Source organism: Hippichthys cyanospilos, chromosome 21 (assembly GCF_059441005.1).
Source record: "Hippichthys cyanospilos isolate Australia breed blue-spotted pipefish chromosome 21, RoL_Hcya_1.0, whole genome shotgun sequence".
Taxonomy (NCBI): domain Eukaryota; kingdom Metazoa; phylum Chordata; class Actinopteri; order Syngnathiformes; family Syngnathidae; genus Hippichthys; species Hippichthys cyanospilos.
Genome location: NC_142389.1, coordinates 9,097,103 through 9,114,905, shown reverse-complemented (window position 1 = coordinate 9,114,905; position 17,803 = coordinate 9,097,103). Strand labels below are relative to the sequence as shown.

Genomic DNA, 17,803 nt, shown 5'->3' with positions numbered 1-17,803 from the left:
CCTTGCAATGAAACATAGCAGGACAGAGTAGACATACTAAAATTGCTGTAATAATACACTATTACACTATTTATTTATTTAAAGGACATTTCGTTTTGATGAGTTAGTTTATCGTTAAGTATTTCTACATAGCGTGGCTTAATATAGTCCTATGCAACAATAGCCATTGTGTTCAACAAAACTGGTATGTTTTAACACGGTATTCACAATGTGCTTCCTTGTTCCGTCTTAAAATGATCAGGCAGCTAACTACCGGGAAATACCGAGATAATCTAGAAATATTCGTGTTGTATTTTTGCTCAGTGCTATTTTATTGACTGGTCGGTCAAACGATTGATGTTTGTCTGCAGCACTCTCTAGCGGTAAAAAGGTGACACGACAGATCTCCGTAAAATGAACGCAATTTCTTTGAAAACAGCTGCTCCAAGACTGAAAGCTCATTTAGATAAATCTAAGAAAGAAAGTAGATGAATGGATCTTTTTGTGAAGCATTCGAGTGGCAGCAAGTAAAACAGGAATGGAGTATGACACAATTCTGCTCCTCACCTTGGCGGAACACTTAAAGGCCTCAGTTGACACGCATTGTTGCGTCATTGTTTTTGTGGAATACTGTTATTTCAAAGTAATTTATTTATATTGATTTAAAGGAATAGTGTAATGCAGTCGCAGACAATGTAGTGCTTTGGTTTGCCTACCTGACTTGACCTCCATGCAATTAACATAGCAACTCATGTGCTCGTGTGATTGGCTGGCAATCAGTTCAGGGTGTAGTCTCCCAAAATCAGCTGGGTTGGCTTCCAACTCACCGCAGTTCTCAGGAAGACAAACGAATGAATGACGTTTAGCAACAGTTTGGTTTATTGCTCATATGCTACCTCATTTCAACATTCACAGTTGATCGAAACACAGCGTCCTATAAAAACAAACCCAACCTCAGGGGGCGGGGTCACATCTTTGTACACCTCATCCTTTCTGGATGCAACATTGGCGTTTGACTTCATTTTTCCGCACCTCTGTTCGAAACCTAATGTTGTTCAAAGTTGGACTTTGATCCACAAGGTAATAACTTGAACTTCTTTACCTCTTAATGCGCTCGAGACCATTTAAATCTGAAAAAGTTTCCAAATTCAGACCGTTTCTGCACACTCGTAACAAATTTACAACTTCACACGCATCCCAAGGCCTTCAAACAGTTTCATAAAAGCGTTTTCACAGAAGGTGCATCCTTCATTTGCATATATTAAATGTCATTATCACACATGTAATAGGCAATATGTTACATAAAAAAAAAGAGGACGCCGCCCAAACTCACTTGATGGGCTAAATATCAACACGGTTGGATATACACCCATCTCGTCCTCTGCGCTCCTCGTCATTTTCCGCATCACCTTCACAACCGACCTACAGAACCTTCTGTACACCTCAAGGGAAGGAAGCCGTTTCCTTCGCATCTTCGTGAAGTCAATTTTGTACCTCCCGCCTGGTCTATTCCAGCTATCGGTCACATAAGTCGTCTTTCGCCGGCGCCACGTTCTCGGTGCCTTTATCCTCGACGGCAAGGCCCGTACGCACCCTCCTTTTCACCTTAAAACGGCCCGAGCGGGACACGGTCAAATTTCTGCGGCAAGTCTGCTCGTTGAACAGGGACTCCATGTGGGAGTCGTCGTAGGTCTCGTCGCTGAAGAGGCAGGAACCGTTGGTGGACTCTTGTTGGGGAAGAGGCTGCTCTGTGGTGGTCTTGGACTCTTTGCACTGTGCGAAGGGGTCAAAGTCCGGTCCATATGAGTAGGGGGAACTGGAGTCCTTGGGGCCCCCTTGCTTCTTCTTTGGCAGGAAAGCCCTCCACCATTTTGCCTTCTCGGACATCTTTCACCTAGAAGAAGAAGACACATCACTTTCTCACTGTCTTCTATTTGCATGCTCAGCATTATATTAGCACCCCTGGAATAATTCTGCAATCATTTACTAAAAATAAAATATATGTCGGTTTATCTTTGCCGGGCCAGAATTATTCTATGCAACTTGTTTATGAATTGTTTTCACTGTAAAATGCGTCTTAATATTTGCAGAAGACTTAGCAAAAGAGCTAATTCACGTTAGTTCATACATGGCTCAAATTTGATTTGAAGCGTGAAAAGTAGAAAGCTAATTTGCATTGTAAACATCCCAAAATGTGTTTTAATTCACTATGGGTCACAATTTCTTGCCTGTCACGGGACTTCCCACCTCCTAATCTTGTAAAGCCTTCTTTGTAAAACTGGTTTAATGAGTCGCGAGTAAGGAAAAGCAAACTCAAACTGTGATTCACGTGTGGATTCTATTCCAAATAAGAGCTCACCTGAGGAAAGGAAAGCAGGATCTGGCGATACTTGTGATGATCCAAATCAAGATGAAGAACTTTGATAGCGATCTAATTTAAAGCCACAGTGTTGCCTTTAAACGAGACGGCAATTTCCCGAATTGAACGTGAAGTAGATTTCACGCTCGAGTAGGTGGTCTTGTCTCTTCTCGTATCTCGAAGGCAAAAATGACGTGTCCCACCTCGGTGATTTTCAGTCAAATGTCTGGACCCCGGTGCTTTAAAAATTGTCCCAAAATGTTCTCGAGAATCGACACATATGAGGTGTCGCTTTCCGCCGACTGAACCAGCAGGTTTCCGTCCCCGAAACTCTCACGTCGTTGCACCTGTGCTCACTCCCGATTGGCTGGTAGAGCCAAACTGGTCACGTGAGCCCCACCCAGGTTAAACTGCTGTGACGTGTGGGTGGGGTCTGTCGTTGCCACGCAACGCACCCGATGGGAGAAAATGAAGCGCTTCGGTGACGGATTAAAAAAAAAAAAAAAAAAAAGGAATCTATTGTACTTGTGTGACCCAACCCAACATTGACGAGGTTTTTTTTGTTTGTTTAAGTCCACCGTGTCCCTGAAATGTGGTTTACAAGAATTAAATACCAAGGAGGTAATGCCAAAGTGACGTTGAATTTCACGAGGTCATTAAGGACAGACGTGGCAAAATTGCTCGCAAAGAATAACAATAATAAAGGACAGACTAAATTTTAAATTTTTTTACAGTACTGTTGAGATAATTTCAGAACACGTATGCGGAAAATAAAACATCTCATTGCATGTTGCTTGGCATTAGAAAAAACGCTTAATCGGATTTGTTTGCCTTTTTATGGTCTCAACTACATATTTGCGTAGCATTGCCCGTGTTGTCAAGGGTGGAGAATAAAGAACTTTAAAAAAATAAATGAATTACTGAAAAAAGACATTTCAATTGTAGGTGATTTTCCAGATGTAAAAGTAGGCTTCAATTTATTGAATAGAATGAAATGGTCCATAAGACCTACTCTTCATTTTTTAGCCTGCTTTATTTTATTTTTATTTTTATGAAGGATGACTGAAATTAAAGTCATGCAAAACTCCTCATGCAAAGGCTATTAAGAGGCAAAGAAATAAAGTAATTTCAACTATCAGTTGCGTGACGACACCCGAAAAATCTGATTGTATGCTTAAGCAGCTCTTTTGTTGATAAATATATCATCCTGTAAATAAAAAGACATATTTTTTAGAGTAAAAGTGCATAATGCAGAATGGCAAAGGATCTCCATGTGTTTAAAGCAACATGTCAGCAAGTCTTTGTATTTTGTGGGCGTGTGCTTCTCAGGGTGTCCATGTTTGGTTGTTGTGATGATGGGTGGTGTTGGCACACTGTGAACAAATTACAAACTCATTAGGAACTGTAATCTTTTCATTTAAAAAAAAAAAAAAACATACAGTATGCATCTTGCACTCAGAGGCACTAGTTTCCATGAATAATTATCATTAATTATTAATAATTGCTGTTATTTGATTATTGTCGGATGGCAAATAATTTTGACCTGTTTTCCTGCCACTTACTTTTTACTTACAGTATGTAACTACTTTAAACTTAGGTTCTAAAGTAATTGATGACTGTACTTTGGGTTTGAAAGTAATTAATAACATTATTTAGTAGACATTCATTTTAGACCCTTCTCTTTGTCAAACACGTGAAAAAAAATATAATGCAATAAATTTAAAAATATGCCTTTGGGAATAATTGAGGTTATGGTTACCTATTTCTCAAAATGTTTTTTCTTCATTAATTTGTTTTATGTGCCCCCCAACTAAACATAACATCCTGATTAATGTTGCGTTTGTAGAATATGATTTAGGCATCAAAATCCAGCCGTTTTTATCCATATCGGGGGAAAGCCATTTTGTCACTGGCTTTTGACTGAAAATGACATAGAAGTTGCCCAGGACTCCGGTAACAACCTGCTTTCTACATGAGGTCACGTGATCTTCGTAAACTGAGACGTAATTGTTTATATGAGCTCTGAACAACTGTGATGTCATTTTCAATCGACACAAGAGACAAAACGGCCACAAGATGGATAAAAAAAATATTAGGACGCAATATTATTTGAATGGTGTGTTTAGACCAATGGTGCTGAAGAGAAGATATTATTGTAAAGAGAATTTTGTGGTTAAACTTTTCCTTTAAGTACTCTATAAATAAACATGTATTGAGTTCATTTTCCCTCTTGTGGGACTTCTCAATGAACCAAGCGCAACCGTGACATAATCATTTTCTTCAATCGAAATTTGCCTCAGTGTCTGTCAGTCTTGCTACAAAGCTGCGCTTAGTGTCAGTCTACATACGTAAACATACATATAGAACGAATGGTAACGCCGCACGGTGCCCTTCTGTAATTGTGCCTTAAGGGCGATGACACTAATGAGTCGCGTCGATCCCTGCGCCGCAGCCAAGTTAGTCACTGTCAAAACGATCCGCCTGAAAATGGCCTTTTGCCATTGTGGCAGAAGTGAACAACTGGTTGAACAGAGATGCGTGAGCCATGGGAACGAGAGTAGAAGGCAGCCAGTTGGACTGGTAAGGTCAGCTTGCAAAACACCTCAAAGGAAGTCACCGCTGGCTCACTCTGGTTAAGAACTGTTGTGATTTCCTAACAGCCTTGCTTTGTCAGGGAACATAGAAAGCACAGAGCCATGAAAGCTCGACTTTCCCACTACTGTAGACAAACACGTTATATAACAGAAACAAGAAATCAACTTCTTAAATACACACATTTGGGTGGAGCGGATCGACTTTTCTTTATTGAGCCAGTTTTCATTGTGCATGTCTGGAGTTTTTAATTGCGGTTAAAAACCGGGGATCTTTTTTTTTTTTCATTTCTCGAAGCAGAATCTAGCTTTGTGACGAATTTTCAATTTGGCATTAATTATGACATTAGTTGGGTACACCTTGTTCAGACAAAAAAAAAAAAAAAAAAAGAAAATCCACACCCAAGTAGGTTATCATAGTGCTTAAATTTGCCTCATCGAATTTGGTTGTGACAGACGATCAGTCACTTAGTAAGCGCCCACACCCTCCACATAAAGCCAGTGCATCGTTTGGTTATGTCTTTCTCATGTTTTATTTCCAAAAGTTGCTGCTCCTCCCCTTTTTGTTCATACGGCGCAATCATCTTCACATGCTATTTCTAAAAAATTGCACTGTCATCACGCTCAACCAGACAAACTGTTACATTCGTGCATCATTATAATTTCATTTATTTTAAACACCATTTTTGGGGAGCAGATTGAAAGAAATGCACAATAATGTATTAAAACATGCAGGGAACATTGATATTAATATGCAATAACCGAATCATACATTCAATTCATTTATTTAGGACCAACAAATTCTATCCTTAGAGTTGCAGCCAACCAATTCGTTGTTCCGTTTATTATTTATTATATTTAATAGAACCTCAGAAGCCACCATTCGCCAGACAAGACTTGAATTTTGACGCCAAGGGAAATTGTTGCAAAAAAGTGACGTTTGCAGCCAAATTCGTGAATGTTCTTCAAACCTAGATATGTTTTGTATAGCATGTTTTGTATACGTTTCAAAACATTGATTTAGGGATGATTTCCAGTCAGATTTTTTTCTTCATTAAATTTCCCTGTATATTAAATGTGAAACGTTTATGATTCCATATTTTAAACATATGAAGCACTTTGTGAGTCACCTCTGTGAGAATTGCTGTCATTTGTACTTCACTCGCTTAGATGAAAGGTGAAAGTGCTCAACACGTACAGCAGGTGGCAGCAAACATCACAGTGACGTGTTTTAGTCGGAAAAAAATAAGCCACAAAGAAGAAATTACTCCAGTCATGTAATAATGCGTTGTGACCAAGGTTGTTAAAATATTACAGGAGCCAGGCATGAACAATTTATGACAACAGCGGCCACATCTTTTGGTAAGAAAAACTTCCTGACTCCTCATGGTAATCGCGAGGGTTTTGTGTTGTAAAACTTAATCAGGATGCGTTTGGTTAGCATTGTAGCTAATGAACTACAACGGCATGAACGAGATTCTCACACCGGGGTCGATAACAAATTGTCAATAATAGATCACGTTAAGCCGTGTTGGATCAACTATTCAGTTAAAGGTAGTTTGTGTTAAAAGAACATCATAATCTGCTAGCAAAGCAATGTGTTGTTTTAAGCAACATAAGGATATTCTACGGCGTTGTTTGCCAACTCACGCGAGATGTTGCGCATTGATATCTTCACAGGTAGAGATGAGCATCCAATGTGTCCTGACGTCCGCTGGACGGAGCTTCTCTTTTTCGTGTCCCGCCGCTGGCCTGCTCCGTAGTCTCCGTCTTCGACCTGCTCCCTTTTGCATCACACGGTGAGTACACCCCAGAACTTTAAATCTTAGTTTGAGTGATAGCTTTCCAGATGTTCACTTTCGAATTTATAAAGATGAAACTAACATAGCTCCTGACCATTAAGGACGGACCTACTTTCCAAGCTGGTACTGTATGGTAATCCAGTATTTTCCAACATGGAGTTACTCGAGGAACAACACATATATATATATATATATATATATATATATATATATATATATATATTACAGAAAAATGGTCTGAATTTATTCTCTCACACAGTACAAGTTGGGCTTGTGTAGTTGATTACAAAGCTGGCATTAATTGAAAATACTCAAACACATGAAATAAAGATTTATTTTTGGACTAATTGCTGCGGCATTGCAGTGCTTGGGAATCACCAGCATCTCACCATAATTGTGAATAATTCTGGTCTTCTACTATTCTAAAAGTTCCCATTTTGCAAGCCTTCTCTCCTGGTATTGTTGTCATAATATAATCGTTCCATGTGTGGTAATACCCAGGAAAGTGAACATTTTACATTAAAAAAAAAAAAGTATCTACAGAGGTATTTGTGCACAATTCAAGAGCAAGAGCTAAATCAAAACATTACATAACTCAAAATGTAAAGTATTAAATGAACAACACATTTATTATTGTGGTTTGCAGGAGTCCAGCTACCACAAGTGCAAAGTCCACTTTTCATTTTCAACCTATAATACTGTCTTGACGACTAACGACAGAATGCATTTATTTTGTTTTTTTTTATTAGAAACATGTCCTCCAAAAGACAAATGGACCATTTAGAAAGGACGGCAGGCAACCAAAGACAAAATGTAAGATGATGCATTTTTATATGGGCCCGTTCTAACTTGCTGATGAAATACTATTAATCCCTGAAACCCACATGCAGGTTGTTTATCCGGCTGAAGTGTGCGGCATCATGAACGAATCAGAGTCTGTAAAACGTCTCAGATTAACTGCCCATCCGGATTTCAACTTCAAGGCGGGACAATGGTGAGTACACGCAGTTATAATTTTATGTTTGAAAAGCTCAAATTATAAATGGCCTTAGGTCAGGCGTAACCAACTGGCTTTTGTTGATAGTTTACTAGCCTGCAGTGCCTTTATTGGCCAGGTGGGGTCAGTGTTTCATTCACCATGGCATACCGAGAGATGCAAAACTTCTTTTCGTTTGTATCTTGTCTTTTCTTGCGAATTACCAAATGCGTGCAATATGGCTCTCAAGAATAATATGAAATGCACAATTTCTGAATAAATAAGTTCTGGCTTGACGGGGGTGCGCGTCTGTCAGTCAGCTCTGCCGGTGTTAATGAGCAGAACCCGTACAGCAGCGCATACTGTTGGTGGGCGGCGGCGAGATAGAAGAACCCAGCAGCCAGTTCCCCCGCAGGGCCTGATAATGAATGTAAATACATGGAAAGCCTCGCGTTTGCGAGAAAAAAGGGGCTGTTAAGTTGTTCCGTCTCCAGGTGGTAGAAGAAGAAGAAGAAGGCTGAGGAGGAGGAGGTGGTGGTGGTGGTGGGTGGAACATACGTGTTATTTTCGCTGCAGGTCCATATTCATGGTGGCTATTGTTCGCCGGGCGTTATTGTGTTCCTCTCCGGGTCACGTGATGAAGGATGCCGCTTCACCTCTGTTTTAAGACCGGCACGCTGCATTTTCTTGCTTTTCTAGAACCGTCGTCCTTGCTGAGGTCAAAGGTCGCAATCTCCACACAATCCCACTTTGACCTTCAGCTCAGCATGTTTCCATCCTCCAGTCGAGCATTGTGTAGCCAGTCGAACAGTCAGGCATTCTCTTGTTCTCCTATTGTGGCCCGTCCGCCGGGGAAGGACCGCTTGGGGAGCTTAACCGAGCCGGAACGGAAATCAAAAAGTGAGAATCCGGCTTTGTTTGCAGGGTGGACTTCTTCATCCCCGGAGTGGACAAGGTGGGAGGTTTCTCCATGTGCTCCAGCCCAGGTCTGCTGCAGAGGGAGGGGGTCGTGGAGCTGGCCGTCAAATTTGCCAATCATCCGCCGGCGCATTGGGTTCACACGGCGGTGAGTGGGCGAACCGCATTTATTCCAAATCAGTAAGATTCTCGCATGGGTTTAATCACTAAAACTTCAACATTGACAGTAAAGGTTTGGAACAAGTGAAAAAAAAAAAAAAAGTTAAAGACGTGAAATAGAAACAAAACTGCTTATAAAACGAACAAAAATAAACTACATCATATATACATCACATATAATAACGCTTTTTTGCAAGACAAAATAAAGTTTCTTTTTTATACATTTATTAAGTATTGTCTTATTTAGCAAGGGGCCAACTGTGACTCTTTGAAAGTAGCTATAAATTTGATAGCTTTTATGGTACAAAATAAGATGAAAAAAACAAAGTGCATCTGTACCATAAAAAAGTTACATATTCACGTATTGTTGCACAATGGTTGCACAAATGAAAAAAAAAAAATCAGTAAGTTTATGACAAAAATATATATTTTCTCAAGTAAGCAGCTAAACTGAGAGTATAGGCAAAACATGAAACGTGTGCCAGGCATGTTTGGAGCATTTTCAGTCAAAATAACGTATTACGTAGAATAGACAGTATTTGCATTCATTTACACGTATTTGAGTAACATCTGTTTGTGTATTAATTGAAGCAAGAACCCAACTATTTTTTACATAAAGGTTACGAATAAACAGCTTTAAAAAAATGAACATTCAACAACAATTCAACATTCATAGCTTAATAAATAGCTATTTATAGCTTGCTTAAATACCACAATTAAGTAGTTAATAAATATTGTAAACAGACCATGTAAACAAGTAATCTGCCACATGTCCAAAACCTCGATTTTACGATTGAGCTCATTTTCATAGACTACTTTTAACATGCAGAATTAATCGAATTAATTTGATTTATTGTCCAGTCCTAGGTTCGCTTATTGGAAAACGTATACAAAGCAAAAGCAATCATCATAAGGTACTTGACAGAAATCTGAGAATATTAAATAATAAGAACGTAATCACTGAGCAAACAATATTTTAATACAATTTATGGATATTTACCTTAAGGTTTGGTGCTGCACATGACTGTTTTTCCTCTTTTTTTGTTATCTCAAAAGTTACTGTATGAATGTGAGCAATGTGTCCTCAGGGTTTTTTTTTTTGTTTTGTTTTGTTTACGGCTCCTGTGTGTGACGGGGAGGACAAATAAATAGTGTGAGACGTGTGTTTTGGAGACACGGCGGGATCCTTTGATCCTGTTGTCGTTTAAAAGCGTTTTTCTTCTTCCCCGTGAGCCGTAACAGTGCGGCAAGTGTGCTATCACTTTACGAGGAGTGGGTGTGTTTTTCTTGTGTTGGCGCTCGGGCTCAGATGGGTACCAAAGTATATTTACTGCTTATTTAACATCAAAAGACTTTTTTCCGCGTAAGCTGCCAAGCTGTCATCACAGTTGCAGGTTTGGTGCACGCGTACGCTAGTGGGTATAGATCAGTGGCTCGCTGTGATCTTCGTCTCAGTGTGTTTTTGTTGTCGTATCGAAGGCAAAAAGGTCAGGACAGGAGTTAAGAGCTTGTCTGTCTTTTTATTTTATCTATATAAAAGTAGTGTCAGACTTGTTTTGTTTTTTCATCATGGGCAAGTGTCTAGTTGCCCTCAGGAGGGCAATTAGAACTGTGAAACCACAAATGTACAATGCTATGAAAAAGAATTTGCCCCTTTTGCGATTCATGCGTTTTTTTGTTTTTTTTTGCATATATCACTTACAAAGGTTTCCATTCATCAAACCAATTTTAAGATCACAGAGGCAACCCAAGGATGTGGAAGATGTGAAAAAGTAATTGCCCCCTGAACCTAATAACGAGTCGTGTCACCTTTGGCTGCAATAACTGAAAATAAACGTTAGTGATAATTGTGAGTCAGTCTTTCACACCGTTGTGGAGGACTTTTGGACTGCTTCTTTGTTTCAAGTCTGCCATATTGGAGGATTTTCTAGCATGAGGTTTCAATTTACACACTACGGGATCTCAATTGGATTTAATCCCGGACTTTGACTTGGCCCCTCGATAACCTTGAATTGGTTGTTTTTGAGGTGGATTTATTGATGTGTTTGGGATCATTTGAGTTTGAGGGCACAAACTGATGCTGGACGTTCTCCTTTAGGATCTTCTGGTAAACGGCAGAGTTTTCTGTTGTTGACAGCAAGTTGTCCTGGTCCTGAGTAAGCAAAGCAGCCCCAGACTATCATACTGCCACCACCATACTTAACTGGTGGTATCATGTTCTTTTATCAAACGCTGTGCCATTTTTTACGCCATACTCATTGATCAGCAGAATGTTCTCCCAGGATCTTCAAGATGCTTTTTGGCAAATGTGAAATGAGGCCTTTGTGTTCTTTTGAAAGCAGTGGTTTTTGCCTGTGAACTGTCCCAAGGATGCCATTTTTGGCCAGTGTCTCTCTTTTAGTGGACTCGTGAACACTGACCTTAATTGCGGCCTGCAGTTCTTTGGAAGTTTATAGATTTGTCGTTGCACTCGAGTCATTTTTATTGGTTGACAACAAATGGGGTTGCCAATTTCCTGCATTTTATGGCTAATGGCTCAGACAGTAACCTTTTCCAGACTGGTATTCTTTTTTCCTCATTTCTTCTCGTATTTTTTTGGACTGTGGTTGATCCATTTATTTGGGGGGATTTTGTAGCCTACTTGAGTTGTCATAATGCATTGCTTAATGACTTTTTTTTTTTTGCAAAGCCCCTCCCCAATTAAACATTTCATGCCCCCCAACTCACTGTGTTGACTATAAATTAGATCATTATGAACATTGTGTAACTATAACTAAAATTGTATCCTTTATAACATTAACACAAAAAAAGCCATTTAAGTCATTCTTCAGCAAATGTTTACTTTTTAAATTGGGTTTGTACAGGCTACAGTTTATAGCTTAAAATAGTTTAAAGTGCATCAAAGGACCTAAAATGAAATAAAAACTGTTAATCCTTTAACTAGAAACATTTTGACCCACTGAACCATTTGATGCTAAAAAAAAAAAGTAAATTGATTTGGAACATTTAACACCAGCATCTTAAATATTTTTGCCTGAAGTAAAAGGTATAAAACATTGTGCTTATTTTTTTTCCCCTAAATCACCTTATTCACTAATGTGATTAGAAAATAATGTTGACAGCAATTTAAAATGTTTCTAACCCCTGCACTCTTTGACAATGAGCGTCACAGCACCACCTGGTGCTGCAGATGTGCAGTTACACTACACAGTGCGAAAGCAAAGCTTGTTGTTAAGCTTTTAACTGCATCGCACTTAAGAGTGATAATAAACCTGGTTCGAAGATGTGAAACCTTTGCATGTGGGAAAAATGAAAAAAAAAAAACCTTGAGAAATCACGAAAGGGGCAATTTTTTCCACAGTGGGAGTGAAAAAAAAAAAAAAAACAATTTTCAGTAATATAATCGAACTCCCGCTTCCTCCCACAGTGCACTCTGGGCTCTCAGGTGGCAGTGCGCGTCGGCGGCGACTTCTACTTTGACCCCTCACCTTCGGAACCCGCCGTAGATCTGCTGCTGGTCGCCGGCGGCGTGGGCATCAACCCGCTCTACTCCATTTTGTCGCACACGGCCGATTTACTGCAGTTAGGGCGGGGCTACAACATCGGCTCGCTCCACCTCTGCTACAGCGCCAAGACCACTGAGGAGCTTCTCTTCAAGGTGGGCCCCTTTTGGAACCTGCAGCATTTTTTTAAATTTATATATTTTAATATGCTAATACCAATGATTTAGTTTCCTACCTTCTGCTTCCCAAGAATCCCATCCTGCGGGCCTGCAGGGAGTTTCCGGACAAGTTGACGTGTGAATTCCATGTCACTCAGCAGGACACGGACATCGAGCCACATCTCCAGCCTTTTGTCAACCGTACGTAAACAACGTTGCCACGGTCACCTTGGAAAAGTAGCTATTATTTGATTGATTACTTGCTTCAAAGTGCCCGCCTTAACGAAATAAGACTACAAGTTCATTTAATGCGTAACAAAAAAACGACACCCTTATTTTAAACTCGTTCAACCTCAAAGACGGATTTGTACATACGTTTCCAGAGTACGTGTTCCTTGGGGTCAAACTCAAGGTCCGGGGGCCGGATCCGGACCGCCTCATCATATTATGTGGTCCGCGAAATGCTAATTACGACTTTCCAAGTTTCTGGCTGAAATGCTAAATTTGCACGTTGAATTCAACTTTTACTCATTTTTGTCACCAAAATACCTTCTGATCAATTTTTAACAGCATCAGATTTCAAAATGTGTAAATGTGTGACAATTATATTTAAAATTTGACTTTAGTCACAACGATCGTCAAACAGAAATTATAACTACAATGTGGCCCATGATAAAAATGAATTGCAATCTCAGAGAGGGTCGCAAAATGACTGAATCAGTTAAGTGACAGTTTTTATGAAAAACTAATTTTTTTTTTTTTACATATTGAAAATATATTTTTCTTATTCTTCAAAAGCCAGCCTTGCTACTCCTTGAGAAGTATACGATCGACTAATCATCAGTTATCCTTCAGTAGCGTACTGTCCTCACGTTAAACTAGAAAATTGGCACTTTCATGTGATGGAAATCGAATGGGAAGAAAAAAACCCAACATAATGCTCTTGCGTCACATTGGGTGGTGTCCTGCTAGGAATATAACTGAGCGAGACGCACCCGAGCAGCGGGGAAAAAACATATTAGATAATCAAAATGTATTAGGTCAAGGAATTCAAGCTAAAGCGCTCGTGTGAACTAAAAGTCATCCCAGATCATAAAGCATCAACCACATCAATGACTTAAGTATTAACCCAGTAAAAATTGATTTTTGACTTTGGGTAGTCTATACATTTTTTATGGCGGTAGCTGTCAGAAGTAGTGAATGAGAAGGCGTTCCCAAACTTTTGACTGGTGCTGCATATTGTTGTTAAATGAGTGTCCCGCTAATTGACGGCTTTGTGTTCCCAGGTCGGAGGATCGCAGAAGAAGAGTTGCGGACACACGTGGACCCCCAGAGGACTTTGTGTTACCTATGCGGACCTCCGCCCATGATTGAGGCCATTTCAAAAATCCTTTTGGACCTCGGCCTACCGCAAGACAGAATTCTCTTTGAGAAGTGGTGGTAGCCGCTACTACCGCAATACCGCTGTTTTGTTTTTTTGTTATTTTTGTTTTGCACCCCCCCCCCCCCTTTTTTTTCCCTTTCTTTCTTGATGATGTGTGGTGGGAGTTGATAGAAGACCGAATTAATCAAGTGATGTGGAATTTCACGTGGAGCGGTGGAAGTGCTCAAGCAGCTGCTGGAACCTGCACAACTGACCCCACAGGAGCTGACAGTACTTTCAATTTTATCTGTGAAGAGATGTCCCACATTTATTGACTCATTTCCAATTTTGTCATTCTGGACTAAGGCCAACGTACTGCACTAATACACCAGCTGTAGTTTTCGCCATTGTTTGAAGTATATTTTGCAGGGAGGCTTTACACGTCAGACACGTAAACGGTTTTCTTCATTTACATACTGCGTGGTCGAGTGCCCATCTCCATTTTAAGCCCGATTAAATCGTCGCAAGGCCAGACATTGGGCGATTTTCTGTGTTTTGACTTGCGCTCGTTCCTCAATATTACACGGCTCAGTGAGAAACCCGCCGCGCACGTGTAATGGAGCCTCCAGGTGGCCCCCGATTGGTCGGCATCCTCAAACCTCCCGCCGAGACCGCGGCGAGCCTCTCGTGGGCGGCTCAGCGGGGCTGCCATTGTCGGATTCATTTGAGTTGATCCACGAGGGAAACCTTCTACGCTGTAATGTGATGGTTGACTGAAATAAAATGACGGGAGAAGCTGCGTGAATCGTTTAAATGACTTCAGCTTTTATGTAAATACATGTTACACACAACACGCGGTGAAGAAAATAAGAAATAAATAACACTGTACACAATTCCTATTTTACACAGTCGATTTTCCCAAAACACTCATCTTGCCACATTAACAACTGGTACACTTGCACAACTGAACGAAACGCCTCATACGGGAAGCCATAAGCCCACTGACAGCAGCTGGTAGAGTAAATAGAAACATGGTACCCAAATATGTATATAAATAGGGGTCAAGTAGCAAACAAAATGGACAAAAAAAGGCTTTGTTTGTCTCTTGATCTTCTAAGCACATCAATTAACAACACCGAGCCAAAAAGCAGGCAAGTGCACAACACTGATAGCTATTTGCTAAAACTTGAGCGTTTCAATCAGGCGCCCAAAGTGGGGGAAAAGGGATGCACAATATTAGGTACACCTGCATCCAATACAATAGCGCTATCGCAGGTTACGTCAGTTTCGGATGACACTGTTAAAGAGGTATTGTTTTAACAGTATTTATCATTGTTATTGTGCTGGTATTTTTGCGCTGTGTAATTGATGTTTGAAAATACTAGACAACTCAATATTGCAGATTGCCATGCACTGGTTTTGAACTACACTGGACAAAATAATATTTGGGGTGTTTATAGCCTAGCTATAGTTCCGTAATCAATTTTTACCGATATTCCACTTTTGGGACTAGGAGAAACTAATTCCACAACTTTTAAAATTTGCTTTCCAGAATGCATTCGAAACATGCAAAGTGGCATCCATATCCATGTAATGTTAGTGATTAATGAGATTATTTTTGATACCACTTTCTTTCATACCCATACCAATACGAGTACTGGCTAGTCACCGCTAGCAAGTAGCGATACTACACAAAATTGATACACAACCCCAGCCCCTACAAAAAAAACTGACAAAATTTGAAAGACCTATTTACAGTATATTCTAATATATCATTTTCCTACACCCATTCACAGCCACCAGATTTTTTTTTTCTAAAACTACCACTTTTCAAAAGTTAAAATGTTTATTTTTCTCATTGTGGTTTCTGAGTGACTATCGAACATAATCAGGTGAAAAAAAAAAGACTTAGGTTATTAAGGTTTTTTTTATTTTATAAAAACTACAATTTTCTGTATATTATTTTTCAAATGGGTGTTATTGTCATGTGTCCCAATAACCAGATAAATGCAGGTTTTTATGTTAATTTAATGGCTATTAAAGGGTGACGTTTCATGAAATCAACGTCAATTTTCTATTCTTCTAATTTGTAAAATACTTCATGATTGTAAAACTGTTACTAGAGATACTGGGTATTGGCTGTCATCTCAAGTAAAATTTCTTGAGAAAGGCCAGGTATTGACTGATACTTGGTATCGGGACTCACCTATCCCCTAAAGTGAATCAATACTTCTCTAACAGTGCAAATATGAGAATCATAGTTATAAAATAGATGAAGTACATAAGGCAAAGACCGTTTGGATGAGAATCGATTGTCCAGGTGTACCTGACATCTAACGTACATTCCGCCAGTAAAACACGTCTGCTGCCATCTGCACACATTCGAACATTAAAAAAAAAAAATCTGATATGTATGATTTGGGCCCATTTTATTGATTTTTTTTTTATTTTTTGGGGAGTGGGTCAGATTAGACAAATTCTGAACTGATCTCGATGAGGCACGCAACAGTTGTGAGCTGTTGCATGCTTATATTTTGCTTTCTTATTTCATCCACTGCCGGCTCAGTAAAAATGATTCTTTGACGTCTATACCCGTCAGTGGCAGTGAACGAGTTAAGAGGTGGGATTGAGTGGAAGGCCCGGGTATCCAATGCACCGACACGCAAAAATTCCCTTTATTTTTCCGTCAATACAAACGACTTTTACGCTCCCCGATAGCGGCCGGTACGTCAACAGACTCCGGAAAAGAGTTGATGTTTGATGCGCTCGTCAGGCTTTACCTCCAGTTTGATTCCCCCGCAGTCCCCGTGGCACGCGTCTGTCCATCTCACCGACTTTTCCCGCTTGGAAGTCAGAACGCTGTCGATATCCGTCTCCTCTTCCTCGCCTTCGGACGGCGGGCCGCCCGAGAGGAAGGAGAGCTCCTTTTGATCGGCGTCCTCTTCGGCCCCCTCGCGCCATCTCTCCGTCCGTCCTCCGGCCCAGCTCCTCCTCGTCCCCTCGCCGTCGTCCCCTTTGATGCGCCTCAACTTGCTCATCTCCGTCTCCGAGACGAGGGACCTGTCCTCGCCCTCCTCCAGCATCTCCCCGCACGAGTGTTTTTTTGTCTTGTGGCGACCTCGGAGGTTGAGCATCTGAAATAAGAACGGAGGCGTTTGACAGACTTCGTCTTTGTTTTTCTTCCGCCTTTCCCTGTAGACACCTGACAAAATGCAACAAAGCTTGTGGCTGATGATTCCTTCTGTACGCCGTGAGGCACTTGCCTATTATTAGACGCCGTTTAATTGTATATTCCATATTTAGTAGAGTGATTTCATGAAGGCACCCGGCAGAACATAAAGTCAAAGGCAGGCTTGGGAGTGACAGATTCGAGGTAACGACGGAGCCCGCCACCCACCTTGAAGTCTTTTCTCTTGCGCTGCAAAACAGGTCTCTGAAGGAAGAGGATTTGCTTAGTCGACAAACTCCCATCACTGCAGACAGAGAAAGAGAGAGAGGAAAAAAAAAAAGCCAGTCGTTTTATTCCGTTTCGCCGGAATGTGATGATGCATTGAAAATTATTTCTTTTGTTCCGCGCCTTTTGAAACACGACAGGTTACAAGGCGAAGAGAACAGCCGGTGCGCTTTTGGCTGACGGATTGAAAAAGTGGTTTCATGTTAAGACATCCGGCAAGGGCGCTGGATTTGTTAGATGTTGCGTCATGTGTATTGTGTTTGGGAGGTAGTTCCTTATAAGACTGAGGCTAAGACACGGCACTATGAAACCTCAGAGTCCTCATTAGGAAAGTAAAAATCAGGTGCAGAGTTTTTCTTTACTGCAGTACCATTTCATTTTTAATTTTTTTTTTTGGCTTTAGTTTACCACACTCAATATCTTACAACAATAAGAGTGCAGGCATTCAATTCCAGCAACAATACTTATCCATCCATCCATTTTCTACAGCCACTTATCCTCACAAGGGTAGCAGGCTTGCTGGTGCCTATACCAGCTGATT

The 17,803-nt window shown here is 40.4% G+C and overlaps 3 protein-coding genes and 1 long non-coding RNA gene across 5 annotated transcripts in view; 1 reads left to right on the top strand and 3 right to left on the bottom strand.

Moving 5' to 3' along the window:
* Nucleotides 1–835: 835 nt before the first annotated feature.
* On the bottom strand, nt 836–2,643 carry LOC148406517 (uncharacterized). Its single transcript, XM_088405122.1, has 2 exons — nt 2,339–2,643; nt 836–1,873 (listed from the first exon to the last, which is right to left on the bottom strand). The coding sequence occupies exon 2, from the start codon at nt 1,864–1,866 to the stop codon at nt 1,495–1,497; it is 372 nt and encodes a 123-aa protein (XP_088261248.1). The 5' UTR covers nt 1,867–1,873; nt 2,339–2,643; the 3' UTR covers nt 836–1,494.
* Nucleotides 2,644–6,178: 3,535 nt separating this feature from the next.
* oxnad1 (oxidoreductase NAD-binding domain containing 1) lies at nt 6,179–14,607 on the top strand. Its single transcript, XM_088404589.1, has 8 exons — nt 6,179–6,291; nt 6,610–6,728; nt 7,481–7,544; nt 7,622–7,725; nt 8,632–8,773; nt 12,212–12,442; nt 12,538–12,646; nt 13,732–14,607. The coding sequence occupies exons 2-8, from the start codon at nt 6,616–6,618 to the stop codon at nt 13,887–13,889; spliced, it is 921 nt and encodes a 306-aa protein (XP_088260715.1). The 5' UTR covers nt 6,179–6,291; nt 6,610–6,615; the 3' UTR covers nt 13,890–14,607.
* LOC148406516 (uncharacterized) lies at nt 8,993–13,991 on the bottom strand. The gene is made up of 2 exons (XR_015863950.1): nt 12,523–13,991; nt 8,993–12,460 (listed from the first exon to the last, which is right to left on the bottom strand). It is a non-coding gene; the product is annotated as an uncharacterized LOC148406516 (long non-coding RNA).
* Nucleotides 13,995–17,803, bottom strand: part of rftn1a (raftlin, lipid raft linker 1a) — a 31,959-nt gene continuing 28,150 nt past the window's right edge. Inside the window, exons 9-11 of one of the 2 annotated variants that reach the window (XM_088404587.1) lie at nt 17,206–17,281; nt 16,589–16,942; nt 13,995–14,581 (exon numbers count right to left, since the gene is read on the bottom strand). In XM_088404587.1, coding sequence (XP_088260713.1) covers nt 14,462–14,581; nt 16,589–16,942; nt 17,206–17,281 — 550 coding nt within the window. In that variant the 3' untranslated portion in view covers nt 13,995–14,461. Of the gene's footprint in view, nt 14,582–14,613; nt 16,943–17,205; nt 17,282–17,803 lie in introns of those variants that run through there. The other variant, XM_088404588.1, reaches the window with a different exon arrangement.